Consider the following 15876-nt stretch of genomic DNA (forward strand, 5'->3'; position numbering starts at 1 on the left):
CTGTGTTCTAAAAGGGTCACGACCATGTTTAGAAACCAGTGCATTTTGTGGTTAATTTAAGTACGTCCTAGTTTTGCAGTGAGAATAACCAGCATGTGATTCAGACTAATAACGTACTGTCTCTTACTATTTAATTAAATGACACTAAAATTTGACTAATGATTTGTCCCCTCTCTCTCTTTCTCTTTGCTATTTTCAGTAGAGCATGCACCATTTTGAACGTGAATTTGCGGTAAAGTAAGCTATGCTGATTTCACTAATTTTAAAGATGCTCTGTTTCTGTATGTGAAGTGGGATCCAGTGTGTCTAGATCACTGAATTGATGAACAAGTGGGAAAGCAGATTCAACATGATTTCCTTATCTGAACATTTAAGTGAAATTCAGCATCTTTAAAAAACATCTAAGTGACTTCATTTACATTCATTTCATTTCATCATGACCTTCAAAATCTTCATTTTTCACTCTGATCTTAATTTTAAAATACACCTTTAAAAGGAGTCTAAAACCAGCAAACCAACAGCCTGGCGTTATGGTGTATTTAATTTTAGAAATCATGCCTCTCAAAGTCCTGTTTCCACTAAAATTTTGGTTCCTAGTTACTCCAATGAGGGGAAAAGTATGTTAGGCAGTTGAGATCTTGGTTACAGGGAGGCAACTAACTGGCTTTTATAACTGACAGTAGGGAAAAACAGTTTTTTCTCTTTAACCATCCTTAATAATTCTTGAGTTGGAATGGGGGTGCAGCCTCCTCATCTGCCTGAGGCAAAAGGTGAAGGTGGCTTCCAAGAGCTCTAGGCGCTGGCTGCTTCCTGGGGTCAGGGGTCTCCCCAGGGGTAGCTTGTAGGCCTGTTGTTGGTCTGGTAGAAATTTGGACCTGCAGAGACCACTAGAGTGCCCACTGCTAAAATTGGCCCTGAGGAAAACAGATTCTCAGCCATCCTTTCCATGAGGCTGTTGAGGATATTTCTGGCACAGCACTCCTCCTTAGAGCTAACTTGTGCTCTGCTGCAACAGTCTGTGCCCTCCTGCCAGGATCTGCGGTGGGTTGCCAGGTCCCCTGTGGTCTGGTGGAGGAGATTCTGGAGAAGGTGGGTCTAAGAGTTTTGTCCATGAGAAGGCAAGATTGGAGAGATCAGGACTGACTTGGCTGGGACAAGGGCACAGTGATGAGTCTTGACTGCTTGGAGGAAGTCATACTTGCAGCCCCTGCAGTCCATTGCCTCATTTGTCTTCCAGCTTCACACTTTTGGCCACCTAAAAGATCTGCATGGGATTGACTCCACTAGCCAGCCTGCAGATGTTGGAGGGACATCTGGTGCTGTTGTGTTGGTCATCCTGGCAATAGCTGTGCACCACACCTTGTCATTCTTTGATTTTCTTCCTGACTGTCCAGTGCCCTGAATAGCTATTTATAATTACAGATAAGCTGTTTTGGGGGCATCCCCCTTCCTGGGTTATTATTATACCAATATTTTAAAAGCTGTGTGAACTCAGTTAGCAATGGATCTAACATGGAATCTGTCAGCTCTTGTCTGTGGTCTGGACATAAGGGCTATTGGAGGTCTCTTTCCTATATGGGGGCTGGGGGATTCGCATTTCAGGAGGGAGTGGAGTTCGAGCATTAGACGGTTTTCCCAGGTTTGCCCAGGCAGGATAGCCAACTCTGAATCTGACCTTTGTTGACACCCACCCAGCCCCTCATTGTCACCAGCGTGTTGTAGGTTAAGACCCAATGGACCTTTACAGGAGCTTGTGGACCATGGAAAAGGCAAAAAGACAAAGCAAAAGAAAATCAATAGGGCATTTAGTCAGACACAGTGAGTCCCCAGGTCTCTGTTCCTTCTGACTCCTGGGCCTCCTAACCCCTTCCAGAGGGCTCGGAGCTGACAGCTTGAACCCTGGCCTTCCTTGCCCTAATTGTACACATGAAGGTCTATGTGTGAGGAAAAGTGGACCCCCTGGAACAGGCCCTTAGGTGGGGGTGGGGAGGCGGCGGCCTCTGGGAGGGACGTCAGGGTGACCTTGCTCTTCACCCCTTGGATGAGCAGCCTCTCCTTCAGTGCAGCCCTCAGCATCTCACTTGCTTGGGAGATTCATTTAAAGTGGCAACCATTTCAGCCTTTACTTGGAAAATGAAGATCCATTTCCTGAACCCCCACCTCAACTCCACCCCCCAACTCTCAAACTCTGAGGTAATGAATTTGCAGTATTGATCTGTAGTGCCTACTAATGAGACCAAGGCAAGGAATGGACTCCATGTGGGCCAAGCAGTTTGGTTCTGTGCCAAGGCCATAGCCCCTTATACTGAGCCCAGCCCTCGAGGCTGTCTTTAGCCTCTGGGAATCCTGGAGGGGTGGCCACTCCCTGCCTTTAGTAGAACCCCCAAGGGCTGTTGCAGCCCAAAGCATGTCTTCTCCTTAACCTTGCAGTGACTCTGCTACTAGGGGACAAAACCCAGAGCTGGAAGGCAGGAACTCTGGAGCTCCTTCTGGTACACACTGGGCCCTGAATGTCAAGTCCAGATTCTGCTGCCCTTTTCTGGCCATTGGGTGGGAGTATCGATGGGACTGGATGTGCCCAGGCTCCCCACCTCCTGGAATTTCACTGGTCACTCCAAGCGCCCCCTTCAGAGGAATGTGCTTATCTATCACATGCTCATTCTCCTGGGTTTTCTCACCTCAACTGTCACTTCAGGTTTAAAGTCCTTTTTTTTCCTTTGTAATCTTGTGACATAAAACCAAGAACATTTTCCACAATCCATCTAGCATAGAACATAATAGAACTTCATTCATCAGTTATTTGTTATTGTATAGAACCCAATAAATAAACGTAATATTGAAAATTACGTTTTGTCCATTTGTCTGTATTTAGACTTTATTTTTATTGCCACATTATCATTATTTGAGAACTTGTAAGATTGCAGAGCATGAGTGTATTTGTGTGATTCTTCAATTTCAGCTGCCGTAGTTTTGGGTAAAATATGTAAAGGAAGGTAAGTAGTCTTCTGTGAATTGCAAGACTTTGTTGCCTGTCACACTTGGTGAAAAGAATGCACTTACCTCGGGTATTTTATTGGTGATGCTGATTTACTCATCCATATAAACTCAAGCACAGCTCAGTAACAGTTTTGAGGGAAAGCATCCAGCAGAATGTCTCCCTGGTATAGCTCTAGTTGTGATCAGAGGGTAGCAACAGACAGAGTCATGTCGAGATGCAAGGTTCACTGGCGATGGGGCAGCTAACTCTGTGGCACAGGAAAGTTCTTGAAGGCAGGGCTTTTTCTGTACTCAGTGATTATTTTGCCTTGAGAGAATAATTCATTCATTGATTCAGAAATATAACATTCAAGTTGCAAATGTTTGCATGCCTGGAAGCTGAGGGAAGTTTTAGATACCTGTCTACTTTCCCTCGCCCAGTGGGGCAGACATACATTCCAGTCTCTTCTGATGCTTTACCAAGATGTAGCGCTAATGCAGTTCCATCCTGTTCCTTGCTCAGGCCAGTGGAAATAACTGTGCTTGAGGAAGATCCCTCTCTGAGCATACCATTGCCAGGGAGAGAGGCCCCTCTGCCCCCTGCTTTGCATTGCTAACAATTATTAGCTTTTCTGTTTTTTTAAGGCAACTTAATAGGAAATGATTATTCACGATAGACTCCCCTGGAGAACACAAAACCCAGCAGGCACTAGTTCCTTGCCTAGAATGATGAGTGGTTTCTCACTTTATATTAAATCATATCTTTCAAACATTTTATGTGTTGGAGCAGTTGAAGAACTGTTCACCCCTTATTAGTGATTGATGTTCAGGTAGCCTCACTCTGTGCAAACAGATGCCTATCTTTCATTGCTAGCTCAGGAGTAGGTTTTGCTGCCTGGGACCTGGCTAAAGCAGCTGACAAACTCTTCTTTTGAAGCCATTACTGAAGTTTAGAAATGGGGTAGAGCCTCATCTTTGCAGAGGGAATATCATTGTGTATCATTTCATGAAATCTGTGATATATGTTCACAGGGGGCTTTTCCCACCTGACTTATTTGGGGGAAATGGCAACCTTTAATGCCCCTTTGATGCTTCTAGCTTTCCTATTCAGTATTTTTTAAAATAAGGGTTATCTTGGACCCTCTGAGGGAGAACATTGTCTCACCAAAGTTCATTTTTGCCCTGGACTGAGCAGTAGCATGTGTGCAGGATGTGTTGGAGAGGTGAATGTTGACTGTCCCCTTTTTCCTCTGCAGGGATATCTGCATTACCTCCACCTCCTCCACCTCCACCTCCACCACCAGCAACTTCCTTGCCTCTTGAGAGCACAGAGGCACCCACACAGCTGCCACCCCTGGCTGTGAATGGCGTGAGCCGAGGGGCCTTGCTCAGCTCCATCCAGAATTTCCAAAAAGGAACTCTGAGGAAAGCCGAAACCTGTGATCACAGTGCTCCTAAGATCGGCTGAAGCTTCCTGTTTACACTTGGAGGGGGGAAGGCTCTTTTTTTTTTTTCCCTCCTGCCCCCAACCCTTGAAGTGTACCCTCTTCTTGGATGAATAGTTGCTGAGCCAGTACAGCCACATACTGTTTTGCCAATGCTCATGTAAGAGGCTTTTCAACAGAGAAATAATCAAGAAGAAAGTCGGGCTGGCATTGCTGTCTTAAGAAATATTTTGCTTCTTTGCTACCATTTTAAAGGGGTCTTATTCATCCTCTAATGGGCCTCTTTCTGGGGCAGCGGTATATTGGAGTCAATATTTCCACCAAGTGAAGGAAACAGACAAAAAACAGAAACAATGACAATATTTGGTCATAGCAGTGAACGGCCTTGGTGTTACAGTCCCTCCTACCCCATCAGACAGCTCCTAGAAACGTTCCTCTTGTGCTTCATTTCTCTATTCTAAAGCATCTTCTGGTTATTTCTTAACACCCGTTTTTGCTACCTTGATTTCATCTTAGACATTAACACTGCAGCCTAAAGCAGTTATGTTGCTGAAGTCAGAGAAGCAACTCAAGTTCTTACTTTTCCCTTCAGATAGAACAGGGAAAGCAGGCAGCATTCTCTTCAGTTCTGACAGGGATACATACCATCATGGATATAGAACTCAGGGCTGCTAAAAACTATTCTAGACCCATAATTCTTTTTAGTTAGAATATATTGAAACAAACATGTTAACATCAGGAAAAGCTCTTGCCAATTAGAGGATCTTCTTAACCCTCAGCAATTCAAGTTTGGGGGGTGGGGTGAAGTCATTATTACAACACAAGTAAATTTGGCATCTATAGAAATCCTGGTTTTTGAAATATCTATCCAAATATATCATCTTTTTAATGTTACTCATCTATCAAAATGATCCTTTATCCTATGATTTGCTTAAACCCTTAAATAAATTGCACTTTAAAGGATTATAAGTAATCCATTTTAAAATTCAAGTACACACATCAGTGTTGGTTACTATGCAGAGAGAATGTCACTGTGTATAGTTTCATGTAATCTGTGATATATGTTCAGCTGTATTTTTTATTAAAATAAACTATGTCAAGAAAACGTGTTGTTTGTAACTTGGCTAGATATTTCAAATGAGAACTTTTTGTAGCATTGCTGGTAAACATTAAGAATATATCCATGCAGTACTTCTGGAAGTTTCCTTCCTACCTTCCTATCTCAGTTCTTTTCTGTATCATATTTCCCCTCTTAATAAGAGCTAACAATCCTGTCTTACTGTATAAACCAGGTACTACCTGTGTGGTTTTCTATAACTAATTTAAACTTGTCTTTTCCATTTCAAATTCTGAAGAAGGCAGTGTATGACAGAATGTTTGTTTTTTTGGCAATGAGAAAAATACCTGACATGAATTTTGCTATAATTTCAAAGGGAACTAGGCATTTGAAGAGTCTGTGGACAAATTCTTGTTCTAAGGGTGACACAGTTTAGGTGATTAGTTCCCAATAGGGGTTGTAAGGTCTGAATCCTTCAAAAATCTACAATTTTGGATAAAGCATCGGCTATTTGAATAAAAACAGGCAATCATTTGGTATAGCATCAACTTATTCTCTATTAGATACTGATTTTTTTAATAGAATTTCAAGATTCCACCAGACATTTAACTACTTGAAGAATATAAGAATACAATTAGTCAATAGTCAGGAATTCATTTATTCCTTATCAAAACAACTTAACAGTAAGTGTAGACTATACACATTTATTTTATACATACAAGTTACCTTTTTGGAATATATTTTTCATCGGGACTCTGACACATTCATGCCTGGTCTTTCTAGTAAGAGAAGGTGAAAAAATTTACAATAGTTTTATTCAAAAGAACATGGCAACTGTAACAGACCCCCCCCCCCCCTCAAAAAAAAAAAACCCCCAGCATGATGAAGTCCAGGACAGGAGAGTAGTTTCCGTATACAAGCACATTTGAACTTCTTTCTGATACAAAACATCCTGGATTTTTCTTCAGAGATTACTTTATGACTAATAAGGTCTTATGGTACAAACCCAGCTGAAGAGCCAGCAAGTATTTTAAATAAGAAATCCCAATGACTTGAAATTCAAGGCCAAACTAGATATTTAATGTTTTCTTTATAGCAAATATGATGTCTTTGACCTGAGGTACAGAGTTGTCTTCTAGAATCTTTGCATAAGGCATAGGGACGTCAGCACCAGTGACACGAACTGCAGGAGCATCCAGGAAGTTGAACGCAGGGCCTAGGAGAGAAGAAAGGGTCAACTGAGAAAGAGATAAGAAAAGCCAGCTGAACCTCACCACCTCAAAATAAGAGGCGTAGCTGGCCAAAGAAAAGAGAAAACATAAAGTAAAGGCACTTGAATTATGGGAAATTTGGGTTTTACTTTTTAACATTAAGTGAAAGGAGAAATGCCAAACTGACAAGCTGAAAGATAAGTAATTTGGATACCCTTAGTTTCTGATCTCTTTATCCAGTATGAAGGTGCACCCCATTTATTAAAGCTTGACTGTATTCTATAGCCAGTTTCTTTGAAATACCTTCCATGATCCTGGCACAAATTTCAGCTCCTACTCCAAACTGTGGCCAGCCTCCTTCCACAGTTACAAGATGATTTGTCTTTATGACACTGGCTTCTATGGCTTCAATATCCATTGGTCTGATGGTTCGCAGGTTTATCACCTAAACAGATGAAATAATAAAAACTTTATAGATCCACTATATCACATACGTAGCTTTGTCCTCATAATATCACGCCCTTTTTTGTTTCTTGTTAATCTTTGGGTCTAGGAAAATCAAATCTGCCTATTCATGTATAAAATATAAAAGGGGAAACTGTACTTAAAAAAATGATTATCTCTACTACAAGTAGCTCTGTTAACATGCAGAATTCACTTACCCTCCCTTGGTCTAACTTTCGTCAAAATTAATATAGCTAACATTTAAATGTTTACTTTGTACCAAGCACTATGCTAAGTGTCATTCTCACAACCACCCTATGATGGAACAGTGTATCATCCCCATTTTACAGCTGATGAAATTGAGACTTAAGAGTTCATAACTTGCCAAAGTATAAATATAGCAAGTGGTAAGTCCTGAATAAGAACGAGCAGACTCAGTGACTTTCCCTTTTCCCCCAACCTCTAGCTCTGAGGTTGGATCTTAACCTGAGAAGGATCCAGAACTTAAGTGTTTTGTAAACAGCTAAGATAAATATTTGAAAAGCAAGGTTTCCAGCTTCAAGCAGAGGCAAAACAGAGTGATTATTTGCATCTAGTTAACTTTTTATAGAACTCAAGCTCCTATTTCTGGGCTTTACATTAAAAGGAAGCCTTACTGATAAAGAATGTCCACCCACCTCACATTCCACTCCTTCTTTAGATAGCACTGTTGCGGCTTCTAAGCAGTGACCAACAGGTCTTGAATGGGAAACCACAGTTACATGCGTCCCTGAAACAGAGTGGTCATAGATCAGAGGTCAGGTTGAAACTAAAGATGTTATCCTGCTCTGCAGAAAGCTGTGGCTCTTGTTCATTTGTAAAGTCTTCAACTCAACTTCATTTCAGTGAGAGGAGAAATGTGGCAGCCTTCCTAGAAACAAAACACAAATCTAATGGGTGGAGATTTAGAAAAACACAAGTATATGAAAAAATCACAGCATCACACTTCAGCTCACTGCTAAATTTTTTTGCTCAAAGTAAAAAGTAAAGGGGTTGGATTAAAAACAGCATTTAAATGTATACTAGTTCTCTTACCTTGCCTTTCTATTTTGGCTTTTCCAATAGGAACCAGAAAATCTTTTGACTGAGCTTCATCAGGAAATTCAAAAGGAACTCCATACATCAATTCATTCTCTAGCACCACCACTGCAAAATATTAAAAATATTTAAACAGAAGTGACTACTCTAATTACATCCAGAATGACTGAAAATATATATACAACAATATTATTCACGTTGTGAAGAGATCCACTGTGCTGATTAAGAAGCCTCACTTCCAACATGTCCAGAAGCCTTGAGGATCATTTCAGTTATTTACATTTGTAGTTTGGTCAATCCTAATCATATCTATTGAAACTAAAGGAGCATTGTAGGTACTCAGCAAAGGTCTCCTTTACACAAATGGCCCCCTTATGATCAGAAATAAGAAAAACAACCACATTCTTTACTATCTTTACTGTAACTGCAAATCATTAACGTTTTATATGAGATATCCGAGCCTAACTAGAAGCCTTTAATGGTCCCTTCTATGCAAAGATTTCATTTTACTTCTTTAATGTTCAAAAGAGACCCAAAGGTCACTTTCTGACCTGGATTGTTATCCCGAATGGCTGATTTAGTAAGTCCTTTTGCATCCTCTGCATTCCAGGGGCTGACCACCTTTAAGCCTGGGCAGTGTCCGTACCAGGCAGCGAAGCACTGTGAGTGCTGGGCAGCCACGCCTGCTGAGGCACCATTGGGTCCCCTGAAGACTATGGGCACATTCTGAAGTCCCCCTGACATGTAGTAAGTCTTGGCAGCTGAATTTATAACCTGATCAATGGCTTGCATGGAGAAATTGAAGGTCATAAATTCACAAATGGGCCGCAACCCAGCCTGTCAAATCAAAAACATGGATGTCAGAAAGACTAAAATTCACAGCACAAAAGAGTGTCAAACAACCACTCATTCCTCTAACATTCAAACGATGTCTTTAAAAAGTCATATTAAAAAAAATCTCTTTGGACGAGCTTCATAAAGAATATTACATACCATAGCTGCACCGACAGCAATTCCAGCAAAGCCCATCTACAAATATAAATCAAAATACAAACTGATTGAAAATACATAAAAATACTAGCAGTGTAACCTTTAGCAAAAGGTCTGTTTCCTGCTGGAAAGCTTACCTCTGATATGGGGGTGTCTATGATCCTCTTGTCTCCGTATTTCTTCCACAGTCCTCGACTAACCTACAATTAGAGTTGATCCCTTTACTTTTAAGTGTATGTGGAGGCAAATTGCCACTTAAATTCTGTATAACTTTCACATATTTTGGTTACCTTGTATGCTCCATCATACTGGGCAACTTCCTCCCCAAGCAGAAATACCTTCTCATCTCTTTCCAGCTCCTCATCCAGTCCTTGATTTATAGCATCACGAACTGTCACCTGTCCACAGTTATGGGCAAACGGTCAATAAGATACAGAACTGTTTAACATACAACTGAGATTCTCTCCCTTCATACCTAGGCTGCCAACAGCATATAATATCAAAACCAGCACTAGAACAGGATGTCCTTTAAAAGTTCAAAGAATTCTAAAAGTCACACTTCTATAACACATAGCCAGTTTTTAATTGGATGTGTTGAGAACTTAAGGAATGCTTTCCCTGATGTGCACCCATACTTAAGAAAAATGCTTGCTGCCCATATCAGCTCACAGGCGGTTTCCTAAGTAGAAAGTGTACTGGGTTGTTTCATTTCTGCACTTAGAGGATTGTGAGGCAAAGAACTGTCAAGGAAACATAACTGATAATAAGCTTCTGAGCACTCACTGGGTGCCAGACACTGCCAAACACTGCGTTCAGTATCTTGTTTAATCCTCACAAACCACCCTAGGAAGTACTATTTTACCACACAGGGTGGTAGAATCCTCCAGTTAAAAGCAGAACGTGGAGGGTAAAGGAGCATCAAGTCTTTCACCGACTACCCATTTGACTCCAGGCACCCTCGCGGGGTTGACATTTCACCATTGACACCAGGCGACGGAAGAGGAAGCACGAATCGCACTCTAAACGGGCTCTGGGGGCGCAGAGGGGAATTCTGCAGGGGCAAGCGCAGGACGGCGAGGGGCCTCGTGTCCTAACCCCACTTAGGAACCAAGAAGGCTTCCTACAGGATGTGCCGCCTGCACAGTTCTAAGGAACAAGCAGAAATCTATTGGACAACAAATAGCGACCGATACACTCGGAGGCGCGCCGCACGCAAGATGTGGGAGTCTGCAGTCCCAGGTCCCCCGACCACCGCCCCTCCCCGCGGCGCAGGCGCGATCCCGGCCTCAGCCCGGAGATGAGGTGGCTTCCTTCCTTGCCCAGGCCAGTGTTCCGGCCAGTTACCTGCAGCGCCGCCGGCACCGTCCGATGGAAGCGCCTCCTGAGCAGCCCGGACACCTAACGGGGAGACAGAAAGGACGGTCAGAGAGGACGCAAGGTGAGCAGAGTCCACGCAGGGTCATCGGGGCCCGCGCGCCGCTGTTCACCTGCTGAAGGGGCCTCCGCACTAGCCCATTCACCGCCGCCATCTTCCCCGTGTCCTCTAGCCGCCGCCTAATGACAACATAGCGCGGCTAGCAGACGTAGGCACGCCCCGCCTCTCCCGCCGGCGCGGGCCAATGGCAGGGCGCGGTGCCTGCGTGCTCCGCCCAACCTCCCGCCGGGTGAGGAGCCGAGGGGCAGGGCCCAGGTGAAGGGTGGGGTGACTCTGCCCCTCCTCCTGGGGGCCATTATTCAACTAAACTTTATTGACAGCGGGTTGGGTCAATGCTAGCAATGGTATTCTTGCGGCACCAAGTAGTGCTTGTACACACTCGGGTGATGGGGAACCTACTGCCTGATGAGTGCCTAGACTTCTCTGGACAACGCTGTCTGTTGGTCCCTTAGAACACGAGCGATAGCTTTCATAGTATTCATAGTATATATTTTTTAACTTATTTTTAAATTTTGAAATAAGTTCTAGCTTACCAAACAGTTGCAAGCATAATGCACATCCATACAGAGAACTCCAACATACCCTACCCAACCCCCCAAATACCCAGATCCACCAATTTTAACATTTTGTCACGTTTGCCATATCATTCTATCTATTCATCTATCAATCCATCTATTTTCTGAATATGTGAAAGTAGGTGTATACATCATGTTCCTTGAACACTTAATACTTCCATATGCATTTCCTAATAATGAAGATATTCACTTGTGTAACCACCTTAAGTACAGTTGTCACGTTCAAGAAATTTAACATTGACATAAAGCTTACAGTCCATATTCCATTTTTTCATATGTCCCAGCAATGTCCTTTTGGGTCTTTTCTCCTCCGTTATTAGATCCTGTATATGATCATGTGTTACATTTAATCATCTTTGTCTCTTTAGTTGCTCTTACTTTTTTAAATTGAGGAAACATATGTACAACCTAAGCCTTGTCATGTCTACAACTCCCAAGCATACCATTCAGTGGGATAAATCACATTCATAATGTTGTGTTATTCTCACCACCATCCATTACTCTGATTTTCCCATTACCCAAACAGAAACCTTATACCCATTACTGGGTAGTTACTATCGTCTTCAGTTCTGTTTGGTTCATTTTCATAATGTCTATCTCTTTATTATTCTCTTTATGTTCACTTATCATTTTCTTGATTTCCTTTTGTTCTTTGTCCATGTTTTCCTTTAGCTCTTTTAGCCTATTTAGGACCATTTTTTTAAGTCTTTGTTTGGTATGTGCTAGGTCTGGTCCTTCTCACTAATGGTTTCTAATGCTTTAATCTTTTTTGCATGGGCTGTATCTTCCTGTTCCTTTGTATGTTTTGTAATCTTTTATTGAAACCTGGGCATTTTGATATTTCAATGCATTACTGGAATTAGACTCTGAAGTATCTGTTCCTTAAGCTTGTATCCAGCTAGTGTTATAATAGAGATTTTGAGAGTTCTTTGCCGAGAGAGAGAGAGAGAGAGAGAGAGAGAGAGAGAGAGAGAGAGAGAGAGAGAGACCTTTCCCAGTCTTTGCAGATTGGCCTGTGCTAGTAATCTACTTTGGAGCTTAGTGAATGAGTCTAGTGAATAGCCTGAGGCAAAAGCTTAGGAACACCCCAGTTATTTCTGTGCCTGCATCTTGTTCTAGGAACTTCTGGCCCTATGAATTTCCCCATTTATACAGATATGAATGTCCTTGTTCCCCTAGGAAACAATGTTTCCTCACTGTTCCATTTGCTATACTATGCCCCCTAGGTAGCTCACCTTTGCCGCCAAGCAGCTGTGAATTGACCGTGCTCCTACAGCATTCTATAGGAGAGCTCTGTGGGTCTCCTCCAGGCACAGGGCAAGTTCTGGGATGGCAAGTCTGTGATGCATGTCCTGGTTCAGTCCTTCAGACTGCCCTCCAGACAGATTGGCACAGGCACACATGCCTCCTAAAATGTGTACAAAGGTTACTCTGTTCCCTCCGGAACCAGGACCAGGGGCCCACAGGGGAAGCATGTACTGGCTCTAAGCTGAGCCTGTAGGGAATGGGGGAGAGGCCAGCATGGGCACCACAAGGTTTTCCTACCATTTTTAAGTTGTCTTTTTCTTGATTTGGTGCTCACCCTGTTACTGTAATCCTTTAACAAAACCCCAAGGACATTCCAACAACCTAAGGAAGCCTCAAGATAAAGAACTCAGTTAACTACCTAAACCAAAGGACAATTAGAGTGCCTCAAATATCCACCAACCACAATCAATATTTTGATCAACATTTTGGTCTTTTTTATTGCTGAGTAGTTCTATGGCTGTACCAGTTTATCCATTCACACCCATTGGAAAACATTTGGGTTGTTTCTAATTTTAGCTGTTACCAATAAAGCTGCTATGGTCATTTGGTTGGCAGGTTTTTCTGTGAACATAAGTTTTCATTTCTCTAGGATAAATACCCAGAAGTGCATTTGTATGGTAAAGTATATGTTTAACTTTTAAGAAACTGCCAAACTATTTTTCCAGAGTGGCTATACCATTTTACATTACCTCCAGCAATGTATGAGACCTACAGTTGTTCTGCATCCCAGCATTTGGTATTATAATTATTTTTCATTTTAGCCATTCTAAGAAGCATCCCATCAAGGTTTAATTTGTATTTCTGTAATGGTTAATGATATTGAACATCTTTTCATGTGCTTACTTGCCATCAGTATGTCCCCTTTGGAGAGGTATGTGTTCATGGTATTGACCATTTTCTAATTAGATTGTTTCCATACTGTTGAGTTCCTAGCAATCTTCATAATTTCTGTATGCAAGTCTTTTGTCAGATATGTGATTTGCAAATATTTTCTCCCAGTTCATGGTTTATCTTTTCATCCTACTAGAAGGGTATTTCTCAGAGCAAAAGTTTTTAATTTTGATGAAGTCCAATTTATCGATTTTTTTCTTTTATGGATTGTGCTTTTGTTATTATCTCTAAGCACATTTTCTCTAACCCAGGTACAAAGACTTTCTCCTTTTTTTACATTGAGATGTATGATCCATTTTGAGTTAATTTTTGAATAAAGTGTGAGGTTTATATTGAGGTTAATTTTTTTTTTTGCCTAAGAATGTCCAGTTCTTTTAATACCATTGTTGAAAAAAACTATACTTCCACCATTGAATTACTTTTATACCTTTGTCCAAAATCAGTTGGCCAAACTTTCTCTGGGTCTATTTCTGGACTATATTATGTTCCACTGATATATGTATCTGTCCCTCTTCCAATGCCACACTATTGTGACAACTGTAGCTATATAGACATTGGGGACACTGATTCCTGTAACTTCTTTATTCTTTTTTCAAAATTGTTTTGGATATTCTAGTTGTTACCTTTCCATATTGATACTGAACAAAAGTTGTGGGTTCTCTGCCTGATGTGCGTAACAGCCAACCCATGACACCAGGTTTTCAAAGAGAGAAAGAGTTTAGTACTACCCACAAAGCAGGAGATCAGATGGCCTATTGGCTCCAAAATCTGTCTCCCCAAGCTAAGGAGTTCAGGGTTTTTAAGGATTCAAACAAGGAGGGATGGAGTTGTTAACATTACAATAGCAAGAATAAACATGGCTGAGACCAGGCTAGAATGACCATTAAAATAAAGTATAAACAAGGGTGAAGTAACTGTAAACAGGGGTGAACTAGTTGAGTTTCAATAACTTCAGGTATTAACTTCTGCCTATTTTACAATATAGAAAGAAAAACATCTATATAATGATTCAGTAATCATCATCATTTGTTAATTCTTAATTTCTCAGTTATAATATGAATTTTACAAGCACCTTGTCAATAGTGCACTCTGTTTTACTATTGTTTATCCATCCTTTTACTGATGAACACTTGGGCTGTTTCCAGTTTGGAGATATTATGAATAAAGCTGCTATGAACATGCATGTACAATAATTGTGTTGTTAAAAGAAATAAAACAAAATAGAGTTATTATGGCTAAGAAATTTAAAATGGAATCAAGCGGTCATTCTGGAGGTTACTCTTTTGCACGTCTCAGCCAGATCTCACAAACTGCCAAAAGTATGCAAAGCCTCAAGCAACAATATTCCTCAAAACCCCAAGGACATTCCAACAACCTAAGGAAACCTCAAGATAAAGAACTCAGTTAACTACCTAAACCAAAGGACAATTAGAGTGCCCCAAATAACCACCAACCACAAACAACTTGTGCAGTCTTCTTTTCCTTTAAAAACACTTGCCTGAAAATGCCAAGACAGGACGTGAATTTGGGTTGCCACCTTAATCTGTACTCCCCAAATTGTAATTCTAAGACCCCAAATAAATGTCTTTATTGCCCTGCAGCTTAATTGGCTATTTCTAGGTTGACATTACATAGCATCAGAAAAGGAATCCAGAGTGACCACTGACCTGACTCCAGAGCCATTGTTGGATTTGAGCATGGAACCAGCAAGAGTCCCTTGAGCTCTGTCATCTTCACAATGGCCCAAGTTCCTGTTGGTGAGTCCTCTCAGCTCTGAACCTCCCTCTTTTTGGTTGAGGTACTAGTCTTTCTTTGAGTGTCTTCTAGTAAATGGTAAAGGGCATTTTTTAAATGCAGTTTTATTAAGATATATTCACACAGCATAGAAACCATCTTTAGTATACAATCACTGGTTCATAGTATCATCACATGGTTGTGCATACAGCCCCACAATCAAATTTAGAACATTTCCATTACTCCAGAAAAGAAATAAAAATTAGAAAGAAAACCCTATTCCTCCTGTTCTGTTCACTAATGCTGCCATTATGCAAAATACCAGAAATGGATTGGCTTTTATAAAGGGGGTTTATTTGGTTACAAAGTTACAGTCTTAAGGCCACAAAGTGTCCAAGATAAGGCCTCAACAATAGGGTACCTTCACTGAAGGATGGCCATTGACATTCAGAAAACCTCTGTTAGCTCGAAAGGCACGTGGCTGGTGCTGCTTGCTCCCAGGTTGCGTTTCAAAATGGCATTCTCCAAACTGTTGCTCTTGGAGCATTTTGTCTCTCTGAGCTGCATCTCCTCTTCAAGATGTCACTCTCAGTTGCTTTGAGGTCCTTCTGTCTGTGAACTCCTTTATACAACTCCAGTGATCCAGTTAGCACCACCCTGAATAGGCAGGACAACACCTCCATGGAAATTATCCAATCAAAAGTTTTACCCACAGTTGATTGAGTCACATCTC

At 41.5% G+C, this 15876-nt stretch overlaps 2 protein-coding genes across 11 annotated transcripts in view; one reads left to right on the top strand and one right to left on the bottom strand.

The window, feature by feature from the left end:
• PXK (PX domain containing serine/threonine kinase like) overlaps positions 1-5540 on the top strand; it is an 89498-nt gene extending 83958 nt beyond the window's left edge. For 3 of the 10 annotated variants that reach the window (XM_037799071.1, XM_037799064.1, XM_037799058.1), the window contains exon 18: positions 4233-5540. In XM_037799071.1, the coding sequence (XP_037654999.1) occupies positions 4233-4444 (212 nt within the window). In that variant the 3' untranslated portion in view covers positions 4445-5540. Of the gene's footprint in view, positions 1-199; positions 238-1237 lie in introns of all 10 variants that reach the window. The other 7 variants (XM_037799079.1, XM_037799122.1, XM_037799095.1 and 4 more) reach the window with 6 other exon arrangements.
• Positions 5541-6116: 576 nt separating this feature from the next.
• PDHB (pyruvate dehydrogenase E1 subunit beta) lies at positions 6117-10751 on the bottom strand. The gene is made up of 10 exons (XM_037799147.1): positions 10688-10751; positions 10545-10598; positions 9491-9598; positions 9338-9400; positions 9204-9239; positions 8762-9047; positions 8208-8318; positions 7811-7902; positions 6993-7134; positions 6117-6694 (listed from the first exon to the last, which is right to left on the bottom strand). Exons 1-10 carry the CDS (start codon positions 10727-10729, stop codon positions 6549-6551), a joined length of 1080 nt encoding a protein of 359 aa, XP_037655075.1. The 5' UTR covers positions 10730-10751; the 3' UTR covers positions 6117-6548.
• Positions 10752-15876: the final 5125 nt, after the last annotated feature.

Source organism: Choloepus didactylus, chromosome 1 (genome assembly GCF_015220235.1).
Source record: "Choloepus didactylus isolate mChoDid1 chromosome 1, mChoDid1.pri, whole genome shotgun sequence".
NCBI lineage: Eukaryota > Metazoa > Chordata > Mammalia > Pilosa > Megalonychidae > Choloepus > Choloepus didactylus.

Excerpts from the sequence above, each read along its gene's own strand:
- PDHB (XM_037799147.1), bottom strand. The coding sequence starts at position 10,729 with ATGGCGGCGGTGAATGGGCTAGTGCGGAGGCCCCTTCAGCAG. Across the intron at positions 9,240-9,337 it reads TAGACACCCCCATATCAGAG|ATGGGCTTTGCTGGAATTGC; the intron begins GTAAGCTTTCCA and ends TTATATTTGTAG. Across the intron at positions 7,903-8,207 it reads AGCCAAAATAGAAAGGCAAG|GGACGCATGTAACTGTGGTT; the intron begins GTAAGAGAACTA and ends ACTCTGTTTCAG.